Here is a 21,843-nt window from a genome sequence, read left to right on the forward strand (position 1 = left end):
CGGAGGACATTTCAGTGTGAGTAGCCCATAAGTTAAAAAGAGCGACTGTGGTCTCCCAAGCAGAGTGAACAGCCTCTGCCCAGTATGAAAGACCGGGTTAATCTGCTTGACAAACCACAGTCACTTGAAGACAACATAGGGCGAGTGGGTGAAGAGATAAGTTAATGCCAGAATATAAGCATCTTAGATTTATACTAAATAATTTTCTGTTTTTGCTGTTGCTCATGAGTGATGGAAAGAGGGAGATGTGAATATCCAAGGTTTTTAAGCAAGATGATGACACATTACAGAAAATGTGATGACAAGGTAGAGGATGAATTGGAAAGAAGAGTGACTGAATGATAATAGCTAATGTTGATGGTATCCATACTCAATGTTGAATTTTTCCTAAATTGTTTAGTCTTATTGAATGCTCCCAACAAACACATGACTTGGGTGCTATTATAAGCATATGTACACACACGGGTATTACATTGCTTTATGTATACGTATATGAGTGTGTCGGGGGAGGACATATAATTCCCATAGCTAAAATGTGACCTCCTCATGACAGACTCTGTTTTACTTATCTTTGAATCCCAAGCACTAGCATGGTACTCCAAATATAGTCATACTCAGAAGATGTTTGCTGAGTAGGAGAAGGTTGAAAAATGCAAAGAAGCAATGGCATTTTACAATTATAGGTCATTGGCTAAGTTCTGTGCTGCACTGAGAGCTTTTAAACCAGATCTGTAAACACTAAATATAAAATAATTCAAGTAAATTGGGCCTGGCCCCATAATTCTTCATGCATGGTTGTACATGTCAACTTTAATTCTCACATGGAGTGATGAATATTCTCTATTCTTGCTTCTTAGAGTTGTACTTTTGCCAACAAGACTTGTACTAATCTTTCTACGGGAGAAAATAGGACATGTTGATTACTTCTTTGGTAATTTAGCTAGTATTTTCAATTTTCTATGTGTCAATTTAAAAATAATCACTACTATCAGTATATGGTTGACAGCCAAAAGTCTTGTTTAATATTCTACAGGCACAACTTTTTAGAATTAGAGATTCAGAAATTATTTTCTCCTTAATTGTTAGCATCCTCTTTTGAGAGTAAGCAGTTAAGAGAAAGTAGATATATCTTCTAATTTGTACAAGTTAGTAATGCTAGGAAATGGGATAGGGCTAGACCTAGAAAGTCCTGGGTAAAGAACGATTGGAGCAGCATTCATCTTGGGTTGCCATCTATCCATGCTATAAAAGAGCATTTAGATGTAACTGCACATGCTTTGAGATATATACACATTTCCTCTAGTCTTGTTTTTCTTCTGCTTCATTTTCAGGGTGTGACTATAAGTGGGGGCCAGCAACATCGAGTAAGCCTGGCCAGAGCTGTCTACAGTGGGGCCGACATCTACCTCCTGGATGATCCCTTGTCTGCTGTTGATGTTCATGTTGGAAAGCAGCTTTTTGAAAAAGTGATAGGGTCCTTGGGTCTTTTGAAAAACAAGGTATCCATAGTTTCCTTTATGCTTTCTTGTGGGGCAGGGAATCGGCCCAGCATTGTGCCTAAAATTCCATTTATTTTGTTTGTTTGTTTAAGCAAAGTAGTCACATTTCACATGAAAATACTGGATGCTTAGATTGTGATTTCACAGGCAAATTTTAATGGGTAATTTCAAAGTTTTACTTAAAAGTTTACTCTGGTGACAATTTATGTGATTGTTATATCTTCATCTAATACCATATCCTAAGGGGATTTATGTGCCATAATGAGTTGTTACTGAATAAAGTGATTTTTAAAATGGTATTTTGGTGCACACTACTGTTATTAAGAATTGAATCATTTTATTGATGATTTAAAGCATAAAATTAGATATTATTAACATAACAATAGTAGTGATTCAACTGTTTTGTGAAGGGGCCAAGAGGATGAAGATTAATATTTACCAGTACCTGCCGTATTTTGCAGTGTAAATTAGTTCAGTTATCCCTATTTCACATATAAAGGACCCCAGGGCGCACAATGACTTGATATAGGTTGCTCAACTCAAGAACAGTAGATACGTTTAAAATTATGTCTGACTCCAAAGCCACATTTATTTCTTCATAATATGTGTTTATGGAATTATTTGTATAGAGAACTCTGAAAAACATATGTATAAAATTATAAAATATATGTCTCAGTAAAAATAAACAAACATCTTTATATAATGACATAAACCCAAGATTTAAAATGTCACACTTCATTGTATGTATATGTAGAAAATAATATGAATGACTTAAAAATAAATACTATAAATTATAACTTGGATTAAACACTTTTTTGTAATGATACTGTATATTTACAAATAAGCGAGAATGACATATATGAAATTGTTTTGAATTTGCAGTTAAATTGATTCATTTCTAATGAGTGAAAAAAATACCTGAACTAAAGTGTTAAAAGTCAAATTTACAAACTATTTCCTCATCTAACAGCATGTCATTATTCCTTGTAAAATATATAGATGCCGCCTTAAACTGGCATCTACAAAAAATCATACTTGAAATAGTAAAGGAGAAAAAGTCACTATAGCTTTTTTAAAAAAGCTATTTTTTGTAACCTATGAAACAAAACACTTTGTTTTTCAGACTCGTATTTTAGTGACACACAATCTCACACTTCTGCCACAAATGGATCTTATTGTTGTAATGGAAAGTGGCAGAGTAGCTCAAATGGGAACATACCAGGAGCTGCTGTCTAAAACCCAAAATCTCAGGAATTTGCACCAAGTCATCAGTGAAGAAGAAAAAGGTAAGGGCACAATGAAAAACAAACTTAAGATACAGTACACCTATTCATTTTGAAAGTTCATTAATTGTGTAATTTTATACTATAAATTTTATTCATCTTGCTTTAGTCAGGGGTGGGGCACCTTTCTTTCCATAGGAAGGAAGCAAATACAGTGAGACAAACAGTTAAAAATCAAACTCATTTATGAATTTTAAGAAAAGTTTTAAATTCCCTGGGATCTATTTATTCATTTATGAAATAAGAAATTAGATTACTAACAAACACTAGTCCAAGTCTAAAATATCATGACTCTAAACATTATATCTTCTTTCAGCTAAGAACCGGGAACACATGTGAAATAAATAATACATATTTTAAACATCTAGGTATAATATAACACATTTAGGAAGAGAAACAAAAGAAAGAAATTGGGAAAGGCAAAGGGAATAACGTTTGTCCAACTTTTACAAATTAACTATTGGTTTTGTTGATTAATTTTTACTACTCTAGCCCTAGAATATTACATTAAGATATATGGACATTTTAAAATAAAAGAAGTAGTTTGATCCTTAGCCAATGTGTAAGATGCAGAAATGCTTGAAATCCAGCATTATGTTAAAGCTGGGGAATGTGCCATCATCTCTTTTTAAAGCTATAGATGGTTTGTCATGTAGAGACCATAATATTTTTTCTATACTTTCCTCGATCCTTCATTTATACCTTTCCAGAACACTGCAATAAACTAACTGTAAAACCAGTTAACTCTTTCATAATTTCAAGATAAAAGAAGAAATATAGAGCTAGTCTCACTATTTTCTACATGAGCTAGTATCCATTAGCTCATCTGACACTTTTCCTTGATATAAAGTCCTAAAAATATGAAATTGGTTTATAACAAGTCAGTACAATTTATCATTTTAATGCCATGGAATTCAAAAACAAAGTCATTCTGCTGAAGTTTCTCTTTGGGATCTAGGGTCACACACATTCGTTTTGTAGTACTACTTTTTTAAATTCCTTGTTTGTCCACCTTTCTCAAATGACAAATATTCTATTTGCAAAATTATTTGGTGCATTGTCAGATGACTGCTGCCATCCTTAACAAAAGAAGCACTTCCTTCTCTCTTTTTATTTTATTTTATTTTATTTTATTTTTTGAGATGGAGTTTCGCTCTTGTTACCCAGGCTGGAGTGCAATGGTGCGGTCTCGGCTCACCGCAACCTCCGCCTCCTTGGTTCAGGCAATTCTCCTGTCTCAGCCTCCTGAGTAGCTGGGATTACAGACACATGCCACCATGCCCAGCTAATTTTTTGTATTTTTAGTAGAGGCGGGGTTTCACCATATTGACCAGGATGGTCTTGATCTCTTGACTTCATGATTCGCCCGCCTCAGCACCCCAAAGTGCTGGGATTACAGGCACTTCCTTCTCTCTTAATGGCTAGCAACTTTGGAAGTGATTCCTTGCCTTCTTAGACAGGTTAAACAATAATTTATGCTTCTTGTGTAGAAAACAGATGTCTAGGAGTGCCTCCTAGACTAGAAGAATTTATTTACTCTATCCCTATCACTTAGGTAGCCTCATGCTAAGCAAATTACAAGTGCTCAGTAGTTGTTTGTTAAGCATGTGAAAGTTTATCCCCTCAGTAGTTAACAAGGCACTATGGAATGCTATAAGCCAGTGTCTTTCTTGTGCTGTGTGGCCATTTATTTTAAAGGTCACATGAAATATAGATGGCATGACTTTAGAAAATATCATTCCAAAAGTAGGCAGTGTGTAAGCTTTAAATTATATCTTTAATTTGCCATAAAATATGAACAGTGTATCTTTTGAAACCTGTGGAATTTGCTATTGTTTAAATATCCAATTTGGGAAACAAAATCCCACCTTTTCTGCATTTGTATAACTTCTTATGTACAAGTGCCCTCTACTGTAACAGAATCAAAGCAGTAATATTCTTGAAGTTTGGCTGATAGATGTTAATAGATCTATTAATAGATGTTACCAACTCACAATCAGAAATTTACCAGAGTTAGAAAAATGTAACTTGAACTTCTTTCTAATTATCTCAGTATTTCTGTCTTTTCCATGACAATCAGGAAGATGGAAAGTAGAGAAAATCTTTACGCCGGAAATAGAATGTGTTATTAAAAATGAATATTCTGGAATATTAATTTTTTTGAATACTGGATAAAAAATATATATATAGACATATACTCACAATAAAAACTAGATAGCCAGATAAAGAGATAATCTGTAAAAGGTTAGCCTTTTACAGCCTTTTAGTATGATTTCCTTGGCCACCATAAGGAGCAAGGCAAAAATGGATTTTAATATCAAACCCTCCATTAAATAATAGCTTACGTTCAGCGTGATGTCCCCGCAATGTTGCCCCCTAAACCGAGGCCAACTGAACCTGGCCCTGTACTTCATGCTTTTGTCACTTCTCACTCTAGTGTTCCTTGCATGGCTCTCTGACCAGCAGTGTCCTCCCTATTTCCCACTTCCTGACCATTCTAAGTATTCAGGTCCCAGGATTTTCTGCTCAAATAATGGAAGCTTGCTTTTGGGACCTGGGCTATCATTCCTCAGATTTGTTCTCTCAAGGGCAGACTGCTCTGCTGGCATGCATCATTCCTTGGCCTGAGGATGTTTACTCTTGCAGGTGGGAGAATGAGTAGAGTCTGGACATGTGAGCTGAAGTATCCACAGATGTGCAGGGCCTTCGGAGTGAAGTGTGGAGCTTGGGAGGGGGAGCAGAGCGGCAAAGGCCTTGGCTGGGACTGACTCATCAAGGACTGTCATGTCCCCCAGAGGAAGAAGTCTCAGGAATCTAGACATTCTCACCTGATTCTTGCCTTCCAGGTAGCTTGGAAGGTATATTTGTCAGAGAAAGCAATAGAACTTGAGTCTTTTAGTCTTTAGTCATCTATGACTATTAAATAATTGAAAATGCAGCATGTGAGCTTTATTTGCTCTGGTTCCAGAGATTTTAGGTGCAAGTCTCTCCCCATGGGAAATTTCTTTTTTTTATTTGCATAAATAGCAAGGAGAATTGGATTCTGTTTGAGCATTTTTTTGCTGAGATTTAGAAAAATTACCTGGCAGAGAGTAGGCTGTGAGAAGTGTGATCACTTTGTGATCTTTCATTTTTTTATTATAATTCACTCTTTTTGGTCTTGAGTCTGTTCAAGAATTTCTTTAAAAGGTACACACAATTCTTCCATTTCAAAATTCTTGTTAATTTGTGTGTCACTACAATGTGAGTGCAGTAGTCACGCCTCATCTACAGGGGATGCATTCCAAGACCCCAGTGGATGACTGAAACTTTGGATAGTACCTAACTCTGTATGTACTATGCTTTTTAAATTCCATATATGCCTATGATAAACTTTAATTTATAAACTAGGCACAGTAGGAGATTAGCAATAGCTAATAATAAAGTAGACCAAGATACCAGCATCACTACTCATGTGCTTTGGGGCCATTATGAAGAGAAGTAAGAGTTTCTTGAATACAAGTGCTTTAATACCATGACAGGTGATCTAATAACACAGAAGTCTCTTAAGTGAACAACATGTGGGGAGCATCTTCAACGATGCTCCCCACATGTTGTTCACTTAAGAGATGATTCACTAGCCAGACAGAGCTAGACAACGAGATGATTCACTAGCCAGACAGGACAAATGAGGACAGTGCAGTATTTCCTCAGGCCACTCAGGACAGCAAGCAATTTAAAACATGAATTGTTTGTTTCTGGAGGTTTTCATTTAATATTTTGGAGCATGGTTGACAGTGGGTAACTGAAACAGTAGGAAGCAAATTGCAGGTAAGGGGGAACTACTGTATAGGTCAGCCCAACGTTGTGGAATAAACAGTGGACCAACTGTTAGGAATCCTGGGATCTAGTTCTCTCACTGAATAACCATGTTGGTCTTCATCAAATGACTTAATTCTTATGGTTCTTCCCGTTTGTGAAATGCAGTGCTTCAACTTGCTCTGTTTTCCCTAGTGGCAGACATGAAACTGAACAATTCGGTTATTATCTCTCTCCTGCCCCCAAAACTGCTTGTTACTCAGCCAATTCTTTTTCTTTCCCAATCATTCTTATTCTCATTGCTGAAGTTAATGACAGGTAACTTAAAAAGTAAATGGTAGAAAGTATTGTTTGCAGTGTAATTTGGGTTTGGATATATCAAATCTCTAAGATTCCATCTAGCTCTAAAAAAATCCTAGAGTCTTGCCTTATGGAAATATCATATAAGATAATCAAATCAGAGGTCAAAAATGAGTTATAAAGAAAAACATAAGAAAACTAAAGAGAAATTTTACATATTTACAGATTTAGGGTAGGCTAATTCTTATCCTAATTATACTGATGTTAGCTTGTATGTCGTGGATATTAACAATGTCAGTATATTCATCAGTTTTACATTTACTTAATCCGCCCCCAAAGCTCCAGTGACTGCCATGGTCCTCATTTTACAGAGATTAGGTGTCTTTCTCAAATTAAGACAGAAGGTAAGTGACAGCATTTGAATCCCATGCTACTTCTGTTTCAAGCCAGAGAACAACCAAGCTCTTAAACATTGTATCAAGTGTGTAGGAATAAGTACATTGACTTGGTACTGACTTAGAGTGATGAGAGAGTGGCCCACTCTCATTTACTGATGCTTGCTGTTTCCCCAATACTTGCTTTCCTCCCATGCCCTGTCTTAAGCAATGCTGGGTTTCAGGCAACCCACTTATCCTCTCTGATTTTTATTTTTCCTCATGCAAAATATAGGTGATTTTACTTATTCTCTTATCAGGCCCTTTGTGAGCTCAGTTTGTATAATGCATGTGAAAGCATTTTATAAATTGAAAATTAAGAAATTTAAATATTATTATTAAAGGCTATAAGAATGAAAATATGCCCTAGAGGGAGAGGCTGAAACACCTTCACACTGAATTTGCACTCTTTGAGATGTGGAATCGCCATGTTTCATAGAGATGGTTGAGATCAATCAGATTCTTCCATTAGGGGCTAGACATTCCCTTCTAGAAAAAAGAAAGCATAGAATTCGTACAAGAGACCATAGAAATCTCTGAATCCAATTCCTTCTTTTTACAGATGAGAAACTTAAAATTCAAAGAGTTCAACTATTGTACTATAAATAAAGACAAAAATCTGTCTAGCACTGAGGTATTTACCATCAAATTCTCTAGCCCATTTACCATCAAATTCACTAAGGTTACTTGAACCTCAGTAGCTGATAGGTCTAGATGTATGACCTTAGTTTGTGTTTCCTGCTTAAGATCTCAGTGCCTCAGTCTTTTTAATCCCTAAAATAAGGATAATAACTATAGCACCTTTCTCATAGGGCTGGTTTTGAAAATTAAAAGAGATATACAAAGCCCTTAGGGCAATGCCTGTCACATAGGATGCAGTTATTACTGTTGGTGACATTTGTAAGACAACAACCGCTTTGGTTAATTTACCATTGTTTTCTTACTAATCTTCACAAGAATCACATTTGTATAAAGGCCTCATGAAATTACATGTTTCTTTTAATGGCTGGAGTGGTGTTCCTCTGGGGAAATACTTAGCTCTTCTCTGGAAGATCTGAAATATGTTAGCATCCCTCTCAGAGGGACACTGAGAGAGTTAGCATCCCTTTCTCAGAGAAAAAAAAAGAATTTATCTTTAGATTTTTTCATTATGAAATCTCAGTTTTACTATGAGATTACAGGACATTTTAGGACAAGCCGAAATAATGGAGAAAATAAAAGGGCTCCCAGTAAACCTACGATCTAGAACCTAAAAATCTCTCCAATTTGTGTAATTCTCCATTATACTTCACTCTATTTTGCTTATTGTTTGCTTATAATTTTGGATATAAAAGTACATACTGTCTTTCTCTCCAGCTCATGCTCTAAAGCAAGTTAGTGCAGTCAACTCCAGAACTAGACAAAAAGACCAAATCCTGGAGCAAAAAGACAGGTGAGTATCAGGAAATGCCAGACTCACTGGGATTATGGACCGATTAATTACCTTTTTTTAGCGTTTGAACACATTCTGTAAAAAAGAGCCATACATTATAACAGATATAAAATGTACTTAGTGGTTTCCAATTCTAAACTACAAGTTAGATGAATGTGTCTAAATTTTTAAGTGAGATGGATGAGACTTAGTTTGGAAAACATATGCTCATTAGATTCCTAGCTATTTCTAGCCAAATTCTAGTAGTAGAAATTTAATTTGATTGCCAAATCATCCCCATCTCATAGCATTCATACACTCTACAGATGAGAATGTGAAAATAGGCTTTGAACATGAACATTTCACAATGGATTGGGATGATTATCAAGACAGGATATGTGAGCTAGACATATAGACTTAGTGTAGTACCTGAAGAACCTGCCTAGAAAAATGGGAGAAAGAAAGAAAAAGAGAGAGAGAGAGAGGAGGGAAGGAAGGAAGGAAGGAAGGAAGGAAGGAAGGAAGGAAGGAAGGAAGGAAGGAAGGAAAAGAGAGTAGAAAGGAAGGCAGGAAGGAAGAGGGGTGGGAGACAGGAAGAAAGGGGTAAATTGTGGTCTTAGGTTTTTACATTTTTTTTTTTGCAAGTGATGAAAATGAACAGTGACTGAGGCAAATTTATCTAATCGGTTCTTTCCCAATATTTCTTCCCATCAGTTGCCTAAACAGAAAGTCAAAAGATAATAAGTAATATGAATAAAAAGATTATAGGCTGGGTGCATTGGCTCACACCTGTAATCCCAGCACTTTGGGAGGCCAAGGTGGGTGGATCACCTGAGGTCAGGAATTCGAGACCAGACTGACCAACATGGTGAAACCCCATCTCTACCAAAATAGAAAAATTAGCCAGGCATATTAGTGCACACCAGTAATCCCAACTATTCGGGAGGCTGAGGCAGGAGAATCACTTGAACCTGGGAGGCGGAGGTGCAATGAGCTGAGATCGTGGCACTGCTCTCCAGCCTGGGTGACAGAGCAGGATTCCATCTTAAAAAAAAGAGAGAGAGAGAGAGAGAGAGAGAGAGAGAGAGAGAGAGAGAGAGAGAGAGAGAGAGAGAGATTGAGATTATAAAATAAGTGTCTGGAGTTATAGGGAGCAGCTTATGATTGCTAAAATGGAGAACTGGGACAGATTACAGGGAATCAAGCACTTTAGGCTCCAAGGGCTCAGAATGTGGCAGTTTTGACCTTGAATGGAAGAATAAGTCTTGAATGTATTATTTTTTAAAGAATTGGATATGCCTAAGGATGTGTGGATGATGTGGATGTTGCAGGTTGGAGATTTGTGTGCGTACCAGATTTAGCCGACTCAATAGGTAAAGTACTAATAAACCATTCCTCCTTGATCATAAAGGTCTTGGACTGCTTCTCTTTGTCTATTATCTTAGTGTTGTTGTACTCTCTCATGGCTTTAAATACTTTCTATACACTAATATCTCCAAGTTAATTCCTCTAGTCTGGATCTCTACTCTGAACTCTAGGGACAGACAGGCAACTGACCCTCTCAGCATCTCCTCTCTAATGTCTAAATGACATCTCCAATTACATGTCCCACCCAGGATTCTTGATTTTCCTTCACCACACACAAACCTGCTCCACATGTGATTTTTTTTTCCACCTTAGCTAATGGTGATGCCATTAGCTTCCAGTTTCTCATGTAAAAAATATCTTGCAGTCATCTTGATCCTTCTTACTCATGTCCAATCTATCATCAAATCCCATTGGCTCAATCTTGAAAATATATCCAAGAATCCAGAATTCACTCACTGCTCCTCACCTTCGCAGCTGCCCCCTTTATCCAATCACTATCATTTCTCACTTGTCATTATTGTAACTGCCTGTTCACAGGTCTTCCTGCAGCCATCTTACTCCATACAGGCTATTTGCAGCATAGTAAGAGAGTTTCTTTGATAAATGTAAGTCAGATCATATCGCTCTTCTGCCCAAAACTTCCAAAAGATTCACATCTCAGAGAAAAATCTAAGGTCCTCACACTGACTTGTAAAGTCCGATAAGACCTGGTCCTGTTTACCTTTCTGATCTCAGAATTGTAGGAAGTTCTCCCCTCTTTACTCTGCTCCTGCAACACTGACAGTTCTCTGTTCATGGAATTGCCAGGTGTGCCCTACATCAAGCCCGCAGCGTTTCTGATTCACTGCATAAAGTATACTTTGTTCAGTTAACCATATGGCTTGCACATCCGCCTTCTGCTGGTGTTTGCTTAAATGCTGTCTCATCAATGAAGACTTGCTTATCCAACCTATTTCAAATCTCTACACTTCATACTCCTTTCCCAGTTTTACTTTTTCATAAGTCTTATTAATTTCATAAGATTGGGAAATTTACTTGTTCATTTTTATTTTGTCTTTCTCCTAACTCTATTATAAGGTTTATAAGGGCAGAACTTTTTATTTGTTCCATTGCCATTAGCTAGAACACCAAATAGCATGTACATAAATATTTATTGAGTGGGTAAACAAATAACTAGAGACTGAAAGAACACTGAAAAGTATTCTGATTCACCATTTTTGAATTTTTTTTGGCCACCGTGACAGAACATATTTCATTTAAATGAGTATAATTCTTTAAGAATCTCCAAGAAAAGTTAATCCAGAAGCACTGAAACACGTTTTGAAATCCATTTGCTATGGGCCATACATATCTCTGAATCCTGAAAAGCATATTTGCCTGTGCATAGTATGGCTATGCACTCAGTAAATAGCTTAATAAAAGCTTAAAATGTACAAATTAATAAATATTGTTGTAAACTTAATCATTAACTTTCCCTTACAGTAAATCAATTTTCCTAATTTATGAAATCTCTGTTAATATAATATCTAAGTTGAACCTCTTGAAGTTCTGTAAACCAATTTTGGGAAACCATTTCTTCTTCTTCTCCCTAAAATAAGAATTCAAGTACTATCAATTTGTTTACAAAATTGTTTTTTAAAAAAATTTCTAAGTTGCAGCAGCTCCAATAAAGAATACAGTAGAGCATGGTGCTGCATGCCTATAGTTCCAGCTACTCCGACCAAAGTGGGAGAATCCATTGAGCTCAGGAGTTTGAAACCAGCTTGAGCAAGATAGCAACTCTTGTCTCAAAAAAAGAAAAACAAAGGGAAGAAAAGATGAAAGGAGGAAGAAGGAAAGAGAGAAAGAAAAAAAGAAGAAAGAAAAAGAAAGAAAGAGAGAAAGAAAGAAAAGAAAAGGAAAGAAAGAGAGAGAGGAAGGGAGGGATGGAGAAAAGAGAGAGAGAAGAGGAGAGGAGGGGAGGAAAGAGGATGGGAGGAGGGGAAGGTCTAGGGCAAGATGACCTATAAAGAACAGCTCCGTCTGCAGCTCCCAGCTAGACCAACGCAGAAGGTGGGTGATTTCTGCATGTCCAACTGAGGTACCTGGCTCATCTCATTGGGACTGGTTAGACAGTGGGTCCAGCCCACGGAAGGCGAGCAGAAGCAGGGTGGGCGTTGCCTCACCCTGGAAGCGCAAGTGGTCAGGGAACTCCCTCCCCTCGCTGAGGGAAGCCATGAGGGACTGTGCCACTAGGGACGGTGCACTCCAGCCCAGATACTATGCTTTTCCCATGATTTTCACTACCTGCAGACCAGGAGATTCCCCTGGGTGCCTACACCACCAGGGCCCCAGGTTTCAAGAACAAACTGGGTGGCCGTATGGGCAGGCACCAAGCTAGCTGTAGGAGTTTTCTTGTGTACCCCAGTGGTGCCTAGAACACCAAGCGACAGAATCGTTCTGCTCCTGGAAAGGGGGTTGAAGCCAGAGAGTCAAGTGGTCTTGCTCAGCAGATCCCACCCCCATGGAGCCCAGCAAGCTAAGATCCACTGGCTTGAAATTCTCACTGCCAGCACAGGAGTCTGGAGTTGACCTGGGACACCTGAGCTTGCTGTGAGGAGGGGCGTTCGCCTATTACTGAGGCTTGGAAAACCACCGTGAGGTTTTCACTCCACAGTATAAACAAAGCCACTGGGAAGTCTAAACTAGGGGGAACCCACCTCAGTGCCACAAAGCCACTGTAGCCAGACTGCCTCTCTAGATTCCTCCTGGCTGAGCAGGGCCCCTGTGAAAGAAAGGCAGCAGCCCCAGTAAGATAAAACTCACTTACAGATAAAACTCACATCTCCTTAGGACAGAGTACCTGGGGGAAGGGGCAGCTTTGGGCACAGATTCAGCAGACTTAAATGTTCCTGCCTCTTGGCAGGAAGATCTCCCAGCACAGTGTTCAAGCTCTGCGAAGGGACAGACTGCCTCCTAAAGTGGGTCCCTGACTCCTGTGCCTTCTGACTGAGAGACATCTCCCAGCAAGGGTCAACAGACACCTCATACAAAAGAGCTCTGGCTGGTGTCTAGCTGGTGCCCCTCTGGGACAAAACTTCCAGAGGAAGGAGCGGGCAGCAATCTTTGCTGTTCTGCAGCCTCTGCTGGTGATAGCCTGGCAAGCAGGGTCTAGGGTGAACGTCCAGCAAACTCCAGCAAACCTGCAGAAGAAGGGCCTGACTGTTAGAAGGAAATAACATTAACATCAACAAAAACCCCCATTCAAAGGTCATCAGCATCAATGAACAAAGGCAGATAAATCCATGAAGATGAGGAAAAACCAGCATAAAAATGCTGAAAATTCCAAAAGATCAAAACTCCTCCCCAGCAAAGGAACAAAACTGGATGGAGAATGAGTTTGACGAATTGACAGAGTAGGCTTCAGAAGGTGGGTAATAGCAAACCTCTCTAAGCTACAGGAGCATGTTCTAACCCAGTGCAAGGAAGCTAAGAACCTTGATAAAAGGTTACAGGAACTGCTAACTAGAATAATGAGTTTAGAGAAGAAAATAAATGATCTAATGGAGTTGAAAAATATAGCATGAGAACTTCACAAAGCATACATGTGTATCAATAACCAAATAACAAACCCGCAAACCCCTCCCCCCAAAAAAGAGTAAGGATTGGAAGGTACAAGCCAGCAGGAACATTTCAACAAATAGAGGCTTCCTATAATGGGATGTACCTAAGATGGAATACAATAAGTCTTCCTCATGGAAAGGTACATGGGAAAACTGTCTAACTGCCTATGAGGAGTGTGTTGAAAAGGAGGGGTTTGTGGTTGGACCAAATAACTTCTGAAAGTTTCTCCCCTCAAAGTTTAAGAATTAGAATTAGTTTAATGACATCTGTTTTCCAGCAAGGACTAAAATATTTATTTCAAACTGTTTCCAATTTTTTTCTAAATTTATATTATGCATATTAATTACTTTCTTCAATCTCTATCACTATCTTCCCTGAATAAAATAAACTGAAAATGTTATTTTAGTGTCTAGGCTGTCCCCTTTTGTCTTTCATGTCCAACACTGAATTACTTTTGTCCTCCCATATGTACTCTAAACTTTGTAATTTTGCGCTCAGCTCAGAGACAATAGATTCAATATGGTAATTTTACACAGTTTATACAAAATATATAAATAAATATTGTGCAAATTTTCCCGAGAATTTCTCAAGGACAGAACAAGACTCATGTTTAAAATTTCTCTACCAGAATTAAATAATTTCTCTTTTAAAAGATTCAAATAAAAGCTATTATTCAGAACAAAGTACCTAGAACCAAATGCAGGTTTTTGTGAAAGAAGGATGAATAACTTCTTGTTTTGGAAAAGGAATACTTTCTATACAGCGTCCAATAAATTATTGGGTTTTGTTAGTTGTGTCTAATTAGGAACCCTTAATTCCCTTTTAACAGTTGGATTTCATAGCATTTTATGTCCAGCTACATTAAGAATTAATTTTTTGGCTTGGTATCAATGCTAAATTTGCTTATCCAAACAGAAGTCATGCCAAGAGCTTGAAGAATGATGACGGTAATTAACCCAAATCATATACCAGGAGCTATTCCAGTGAAAGTGTCTGTTAGTGTATCTTTCTCTGATGCTAAAGCTGATCCTACAAAGGACATGCACTGCAACCTCCCACAGAATGTTTCTGGATACTAGTGCCCGAGACAGGAAGGGAAGAACTACCAGGTTGATCAAATAAGGCATTTCTTATTCTGAAAAGTAAAATAGAAACTATAGAGACATGGGGGTTTCTCATCATCTGTTGAGAGGTGTGTACATCAGTTCAGTATTTCTAGAGGTCAGTTGGATAGTAGACTTGCAATTGATCATATTGCACGTTATTGTGTATGGTAATTTAGTACAAGAGACAATAAAAGATGTATGAAAAGAATGATCATTATAGGAATAAAGTAGGAAAAAAATCTACAACCAGTGTAAGTATTGACTTTGTTAAATAAATCATATCATGGCTAAATGATAAAATATTACGTTATATTATAAAAGATAACAGTGCTATTGAAGAATATATTTTTTACATATTGAGTTACAAAGAATACATTTAATTTTCTCTCAAAAACATGGACTGGTTATAGAACAACATTATCAATATTATTAATGCTGACAATCATTGATAATCATAATATAAATTTATATTATAATATATTAATATAAGATGAGAGCAACATTAATGTAAGATATGACCTATTACATTATATAATATAACATAAGAACAACATTAAGAATATTATCATGCCACACATAAATAGAGACAAGAAGACAGAAATGTTCACAAGTGTGTTAGCACAGATTGTCTCTTAAAATGTAGAATTGTAAATCTTTTCTTCTTTTTTCTTCTCCCTCTTTTATCCTTTTCCCCCTCCTTCTCCTCCTCCTCCTTTTTCCTCACTTTTCTTCTTGCTGTTTGTCATTTTCTAAATCTTTATCCAATAATAATGTTCCAGAAATATTTAGAAGATGAAATTGACAAATACTTGGTGAATAGATGGAAATATACCATGATCAAGACAGAGGAAGTGTCGTGGCTCTTTGCAAAGCCAGAGAGAACATTAGAGGAGATAGGCAAATAACTGATTCAGTTAAAGTTGTGTATAACAGAAACAAGCAAAGAAATAAATCAAATGTCAAGAAACCATTTGACATGTGGATCTGGAGCTCAGGGAAAAGCTAGGGACTGGAGATACCAATTTGAAAGTCATCTACAAAGAAGCAGTTACTGAAACTATGGGAGTGAATGGGGTTGCTTAGGAAAGTGTAAAGCATACAAAGGAAATAATTCCTAGAACTGAGCCCAAGGAAACATAAACATTGAAGGGAAGACAGAGAAATGAACTTAAAGGGAAACTAATGGAGGGCCAAAAAGGTGGAAAGAAATATGAAAGTACAGTGGTGAAAGGAAGTGAACGAGGAGCCCGTTAAATAAGTGAGTGATCAACAATATTAAATGTGATGAAGAGTTTAAGTGAAATAACTTTCAAAGTGTCTAATAGACACAGTAATAGTTTACTAGCATTCTTGAAAACAGTTTCAATCAGGTGCAAAAAAGCTTAAGGTGGTCTGACAGAAAAAATTTGGCTACAAAAAGACAGCAAAAAGTAGGATGGTAACTGAATAAGGATTATAACAATTGTTGTTATTGTTGTTTCACGATGGTTTTAAAATGAGAAGAATATGTTCTCTGTCAGCTGATGAGAAGGAGTCAGTAGAGAGGAAGAAGGTGAAGATTAGAAAAGAGAACAGTTTAGTGTTTTTCAGACTTGTCTGAAGATAAAATCTCTTTCTATTATTTGTTTAAAAGATAGATTTCTAGAGGAGAAATCTTATAATCTGTATTTTTAAATATCTGTGTTTGTTACAGGAGAAAATTGGGAAAGGCTGGGTGGATGAAGGTAAAGGTAAAGGTTTGGTGATTGACTTCCTTGTCTGCTCCTGTTTTCTCCATGAAGTGGGATGTCAGTTCCCTTCTGAGAGTCATGCAAGGATTTCTAGGCACTATTAAGAACCCAGGTAGAAACAAGATATTAACTTATGGTAGAACCAGTTTTCAGGGCTGCATGATTTTTTGAAGCAATGTCCCACAGAAGTAGATGTGATCAAGACTGACATGTGAGTTCTAAGAGACAGATTAGAACTCACCTTTTCTTCATGGAAGAAAAGCAGGGAATGGAGGTTCAAAAATATTACCAAAGTTTGCATGAAATGATCATGGAGAATGCAGGGAAAAGAGAGAGAAGGTAGGTTTGCTTGGGACTAAACAATACCCCAGAATGTTGGATAGCCAATGCTAAACCAGGTAAATCCCAGGTAAAGCAGAATCATTGATTATCCAAGAGGGTAAAGATGATAGAAGACTAGATTTCTGAATCTAAGTAAAATAAAAACCAAATGTAGTGAGAATAAATGAATTTAAAACATATAAATGGAAGAGGTTGTGATCAGAGATCGAAATACTTAGAGTTGGGTTTTCAGAGATGTGTTAGTACTGAGTAATAAGATTCATGGTTTAAGGTCATGAAAGTTGATAGCCAAAGTGAAATGCACATGCAGGACCCTGAATGTATGAAGGTCATGAAGCTGGAAAGAGATCGAGTTTAATACAGTTTTTCATGTAAGCTATGACATTACCCAGGATGGTGGCAGAACAAAATGGGAAGAGTAACCCTGATGTTAGTTCATCTTCGGAGATACCAAGAAGTGAGTAGATGCTAGTCTAGGCCACCATGAGAAGGGATAGAGTATGGTACAGTCAGATGACATTAGTTTAAATGCTCTAAAGACTTGCTTCAAGATTAAGGAATAATTATTTAGAAGAAGCAGTGAAAAATAGGCAATGTGCCAGTGTCCTAAATTATGTGGGATATGGTAGAATGAACAGTCTCCCCCTGTTAAGACAAAAAAGGTGCAAAGTTATTAACAGGTAAATCCATGTTGCTGTTAAGGTAAGGAAGTAGAGGAAGATGCAACAAAATGATTAAGGATGTGTAATTTTTTAATGTTAGTTTCATCCAAAACCTAAAAAGCAAATGTGTCTTGCTTTATCAGGTCCTCATTGGATCAAGGAAAACAGCTCTCAATGAAGAAAGAAAAGATTGCTGTTGGTAGGGTAAGCCCCAGAAGAACTAATGTTATTTGCTATTAACCACCTAAACATAAAAGTTTACCTTGCATTATTGATAAATACTATATATTTATCATTTAATTTGAGGAGAATTGGCATATAATAATTTGAGGAAATTAAATGAAATGGAATTGTTGGTGTTTAGTTATGATTACATGTTATTTAGTTATGTATATATTCTTTTTTACTACTGATAGAAACCAACATTAATTGAGCTTTTAAGTGATCAGTACTGTGCTTGACACTACATATACTTGTAAGTTGACTGTTTGTTTGGTTTTTTATTTTTTCACAACATCTTTATTTGTTTTTATTTTTCTAATTGACATTCTTTTTTTGGAGTCAGGGTCTCACTCTGTTACCTAGGCTGGAGACTGCAGTGGTGTGATCAGAGCTCACTGTAGCCTCAAACTTCCAGGCCCAAGCTATCCTTCCCACTTCAGTCTCCTGAGTAGCTGTGGCTACAGGCACAGCACACGCTATCAAGACTCGCTGATTTTTTCTTTAATTTTGTAGAGACAGTGTTTCCCTATGTTATGCTAATTTACAGAAGACTCATTTGAGGATTACAGGTATTAGTGACTTGACCAAGATCACAAAGCTTAGGAAGTATCAGAATAGGGTTTAAATCGAGGTGGGACTTTAAAGCACATCTTTGAAATCCTATGTAATACTATGTACTTAATTGATGCTAATCGAAATTGACAGTTATGAAACTTTTTCAGAAATGCCATGTCATGTTCTGGTTTCTCTTGGTAATCTAACTTTATATCAATTTTGCCTTTAGGTGAAGTTCTCAATCATCTTGCAATACCTCCAAGCCTTTGGCTGGCTCTGGGTGTGGCTGACTATGTTTACTTACTTAGGGCAGAATTTGTTGAGTGTCGGACAGAATCTATGGCTTAGTGCCTGGGCAAAAGAAGCAAAATACACGACTATGAATGAGTTCACAGAATGGAAGCAAATAAGAAGCAATAAACTTAATGTTTATGGATTATTGGGATTAATAAAAGGTAAAAAAAAATGTATATCTGCTTTTCTTTTCTTTTTTCTGACCTAATTGATTCAAACACGACAAAATCAAATTTGATTTTATCTCAAATAAAATCTGGGCTATAATTATTGAATATTTGGGGATGACTCAAAAGAATATGTTTTCAATTTACCATATTCAAGAGAATAAACCAAAACTTATAGGTGTCATCTACATGGCTAATATTAAATATTAGACATAGGTATTTAATCTTGAAAGTAATTATTTAGAATGTGCTATTGTCCTCATTTTACAGCTGAGGAAACTGAGGCTTTTATGTAAAGTCATGAAAGATTCAAAAATAGCCACTCTCTGTATATATGAAGGTTGTTAGTGATGTGAGGATAGAGAGCTGAGTCTGTTAAGGGGTGTACAGCTTAGTAATCCTAGGTCAGGTTTACAATCAAACCAAATGGTCAGCATTAAGCACTCTACAGGTAGTGAAAGAAAACGCTGTGAGAATTTAGAGCAATGGGAGGCCGTACTGGGTTGACATATTAATGTGATTTCTAAGGAGTACTTGGCAAATGTGATTTCTAAGGAGTACTTGGCAATTGAGGGGACACTTAAAGGATGAAGAGAAGTTTATCAGCTTGAGATCACAAAGAAGAAAAGAAAGTCATATAGGTAGATAGAAAGATGTGAGTAAAGACAGGGATGGGGAGGTAAGGAGGGCTTTTAGTAAGAGAGAGGGTGCCAGTTTGAGTGATCTTCAGGTTATTGGTAGGGAAAAGTAGGGGAGCTAAGGGTGAGAAGGAAGATTGGAGATTTGTCAGAGATAATCAGTTGGAAGGCAGGTGGAGAATTTTGGAAAATTGATGAAGGAAGTGACATAGTTGAATTTGTATTTCAAAGAATAAATTAGTAGTGATAATAAAAAGATGGGTTTTTCTTGGAGGTAGGAAAGTCAGAGAGACTAAGAGGAAGCAGGGTTTGGTAGGAAAAGAATAATCAAGTGTATTTGGGAGTCCAGATGAAAGGTAGTCTAGTAGAGCAAGATCTCTTATCTGATCCATGACTGTGTCACCTAAAATAACCAATAGGTAAGAAGCAGAAAAGAACTGAATAATTACCTGATGAACCAATGAATGAATGAATGAATGAATGGTCAGACAGCAACCGTGGGGTTGGATAAAAGGGATGATTAAGAAAGACATTACAATGAAAAACTTAAGATTTGTCAGTCTGAGGGTGAATAAGATGGTATTCATTAGTCAATCATGCTTTCGAGGTTTAGACTGGGTAACTGGGAGAGTAATGATGACAAAAATAGGGAAACCAGGCAGAGCCTTAATTAGTGGAGGAGAGAAATGGTGAGTTCATTGTTGGACACATTTAATGGGAAGTGTTGATGAATTTTTCTCCCGTAGGCAAACTAAAAATGCATATCTGTAAGTTTGGAAAGTAGGTTTCTTTATTTGTAAAAAGGGGAACTTAAACTAGATAATTTCTGCATATCTGCCAAATTCTAACATTCTAAAGCTCTTAGTTCTACTTAGGCTTGGAATTATCCTATAGAGATAATAAATGAACCCATAGGAGTAGACAGGATCACCATGAATGAGGAATAAGGGCCATGAGGGTGAATGACAGATTCTTAAGGAATGTCCATAGAGAGCTGATTAGTGGACTAACTTCACAGAAGTTGAACAGAGATAAGTTCCTGATTAGATGATCAGAGGGAGAGAAGGAGATAGAACAACAGCCACAATGATGTGAATACTTGCTCCATGTCTGGAAATCGAGGCATGTTTTTGTTGTTGAAGTTGAAACAAATGAAAACGCCTGTATTGGACTTTTTCTGAACCACAAAAATGGCAAATTCATATGGCTTAAGCTAACACAGTAGTTTCTTTAGCATGTATCGTAATAAGGGAGCCCTTACACTCTTTACTTAAACTTTGTTACTTAAAGTTTCAGTTTCATCACTTGTACAGTATAGATATTGTTTCATTGGTTACATCAGATATGTGTAGTACATAGGCAAGAGTGTAATAAATATTAGCTATTATTTAACAATAGAAAATATAAGTAATTATGACAAAGCCCTATGACTGGTAAGTTTTGGAGCCAGCTTTGAATCCATGTCCAGCTTACTCCCAAGCCAATGTTCTTAAAATCTAAATTAGCATTAGTATTACATGGACAGTAGTGAGATACTCTACAAACATCAGCTTCTATTTCAATAAGTTTGGGAAATTGAGAACTCTGTTCTTCCATGAATCTGATTTTTTTTTCTTTCCTTTAGTAGAGGTTTTGAGATATTCTACAATAAAATGACCTGTTTAATTGTGTTTAACACAATATTCCTCAAATTTATTTGACCATGATTTTTTTTCCTTGTGCTACTACTCATTAATATCTTGGAGCAACTTGCGTTCCACAGAATATACTTTGAGAAATTCCAAAGTATGATGATTGTCTTCCAAGAACCAGAAAAGTATGATGAAACAAAAGCAAAGAAAAATAAGTGTTTTAAGTAAATTCTCAATGGTTCTGAAATGTTACATATCTATTAAAAACAAAGAAAATTAAGAAATGATTCCTTATTATAGTCAAGGAAACATAATCGAGAGATAAATGGAAAAAGAATATAGATTGTAGGTAATTAAATAATTGTTTGGAATATTCAAAAGTATTGAATAGTCTTTTAAATAAAACTAATTTTTTTTAGAGATAATTTCTTGTGTTTGTATCAAGAGAAACAGGCAACTAGAGAGAGACTGGTGGGAATTCACATAAGAAAATAACAGAGACATCTAGGTGGAAGTTGTTAGATCTTCATGTCCATATCCAGATGGGCAAACAGAGAGAGATGCATGCTTTTGGTAATGGAAAAGTAAGATAAAACAAATACTATGAAACTTAGACCCTTGCTTCTCTTTTTTTCCTCTCTTATTTTATTTTTATTGTCTGGCCATAGTACTGCTTAAAACTGTCTCCATTCAAAAATAAGCAGAGCTTGTGAGACAGATTTATGTGTGTTCTGCCATTTTGTTAACACTCCCTGGGAAAAGAGATGTTAATGAAAATGAGTTATGAGAATTACCTATAG

The 21,843-nt window shown here is 36.7% G+C and overlaps 1 protein-coding gene across 3 annotated transcripts in view; it reads left to right on the plus strand.

Annotated features, from left to right (window-relative positions):
• LOC100395919 (ATP-binding cassette sub-family C member 2-like) overlaps positions 1-21,843 on the plus strand; it is a 106,175-nt gene that overhangs the window by 44,566 nt on the left and 39,766 nt on the right. For all 3 annotated transcript variants that reach the window (XM_008986488.5, XM_054248945.2, XM_035283003.3), the window contains 5 exons: positions 1,332-1,499; positions 2,623-2,785; positions 8,671-8,746; positions 17,680-17,740; positions 18,543-18,768. In XM_008986488.5, the coding sequence (XP_008984736.2) occupies positions 1,332-1,499; positions 2,623-2,785; positions 8,671-8,746; positions 17,680-17,740; positions 18,543-18,768 (694 nt within the window). The remainder of the gene's footprint in view (positions 1-1,331; positions 1,500-2,622; positions 2,786-8,670; positions 8,747-17,679; positions 17,741-18,542; positions 18,769-21,843) is intronic.

Source organism: Callithrix jacchus, chromosome 21, assembly GCF_049354715.1.
Source record: "Callithrix jacchus isolate 240 chromosome 21, calJac240_pri, whole genome shotgun sequence".
Taxonomy (NCBI): domain Eukaryota; kingdom Metazoa; phylum Chordata; class Mammalia; order Primates; family Cebidae; genus Callithrix; species Callithrix jacchus.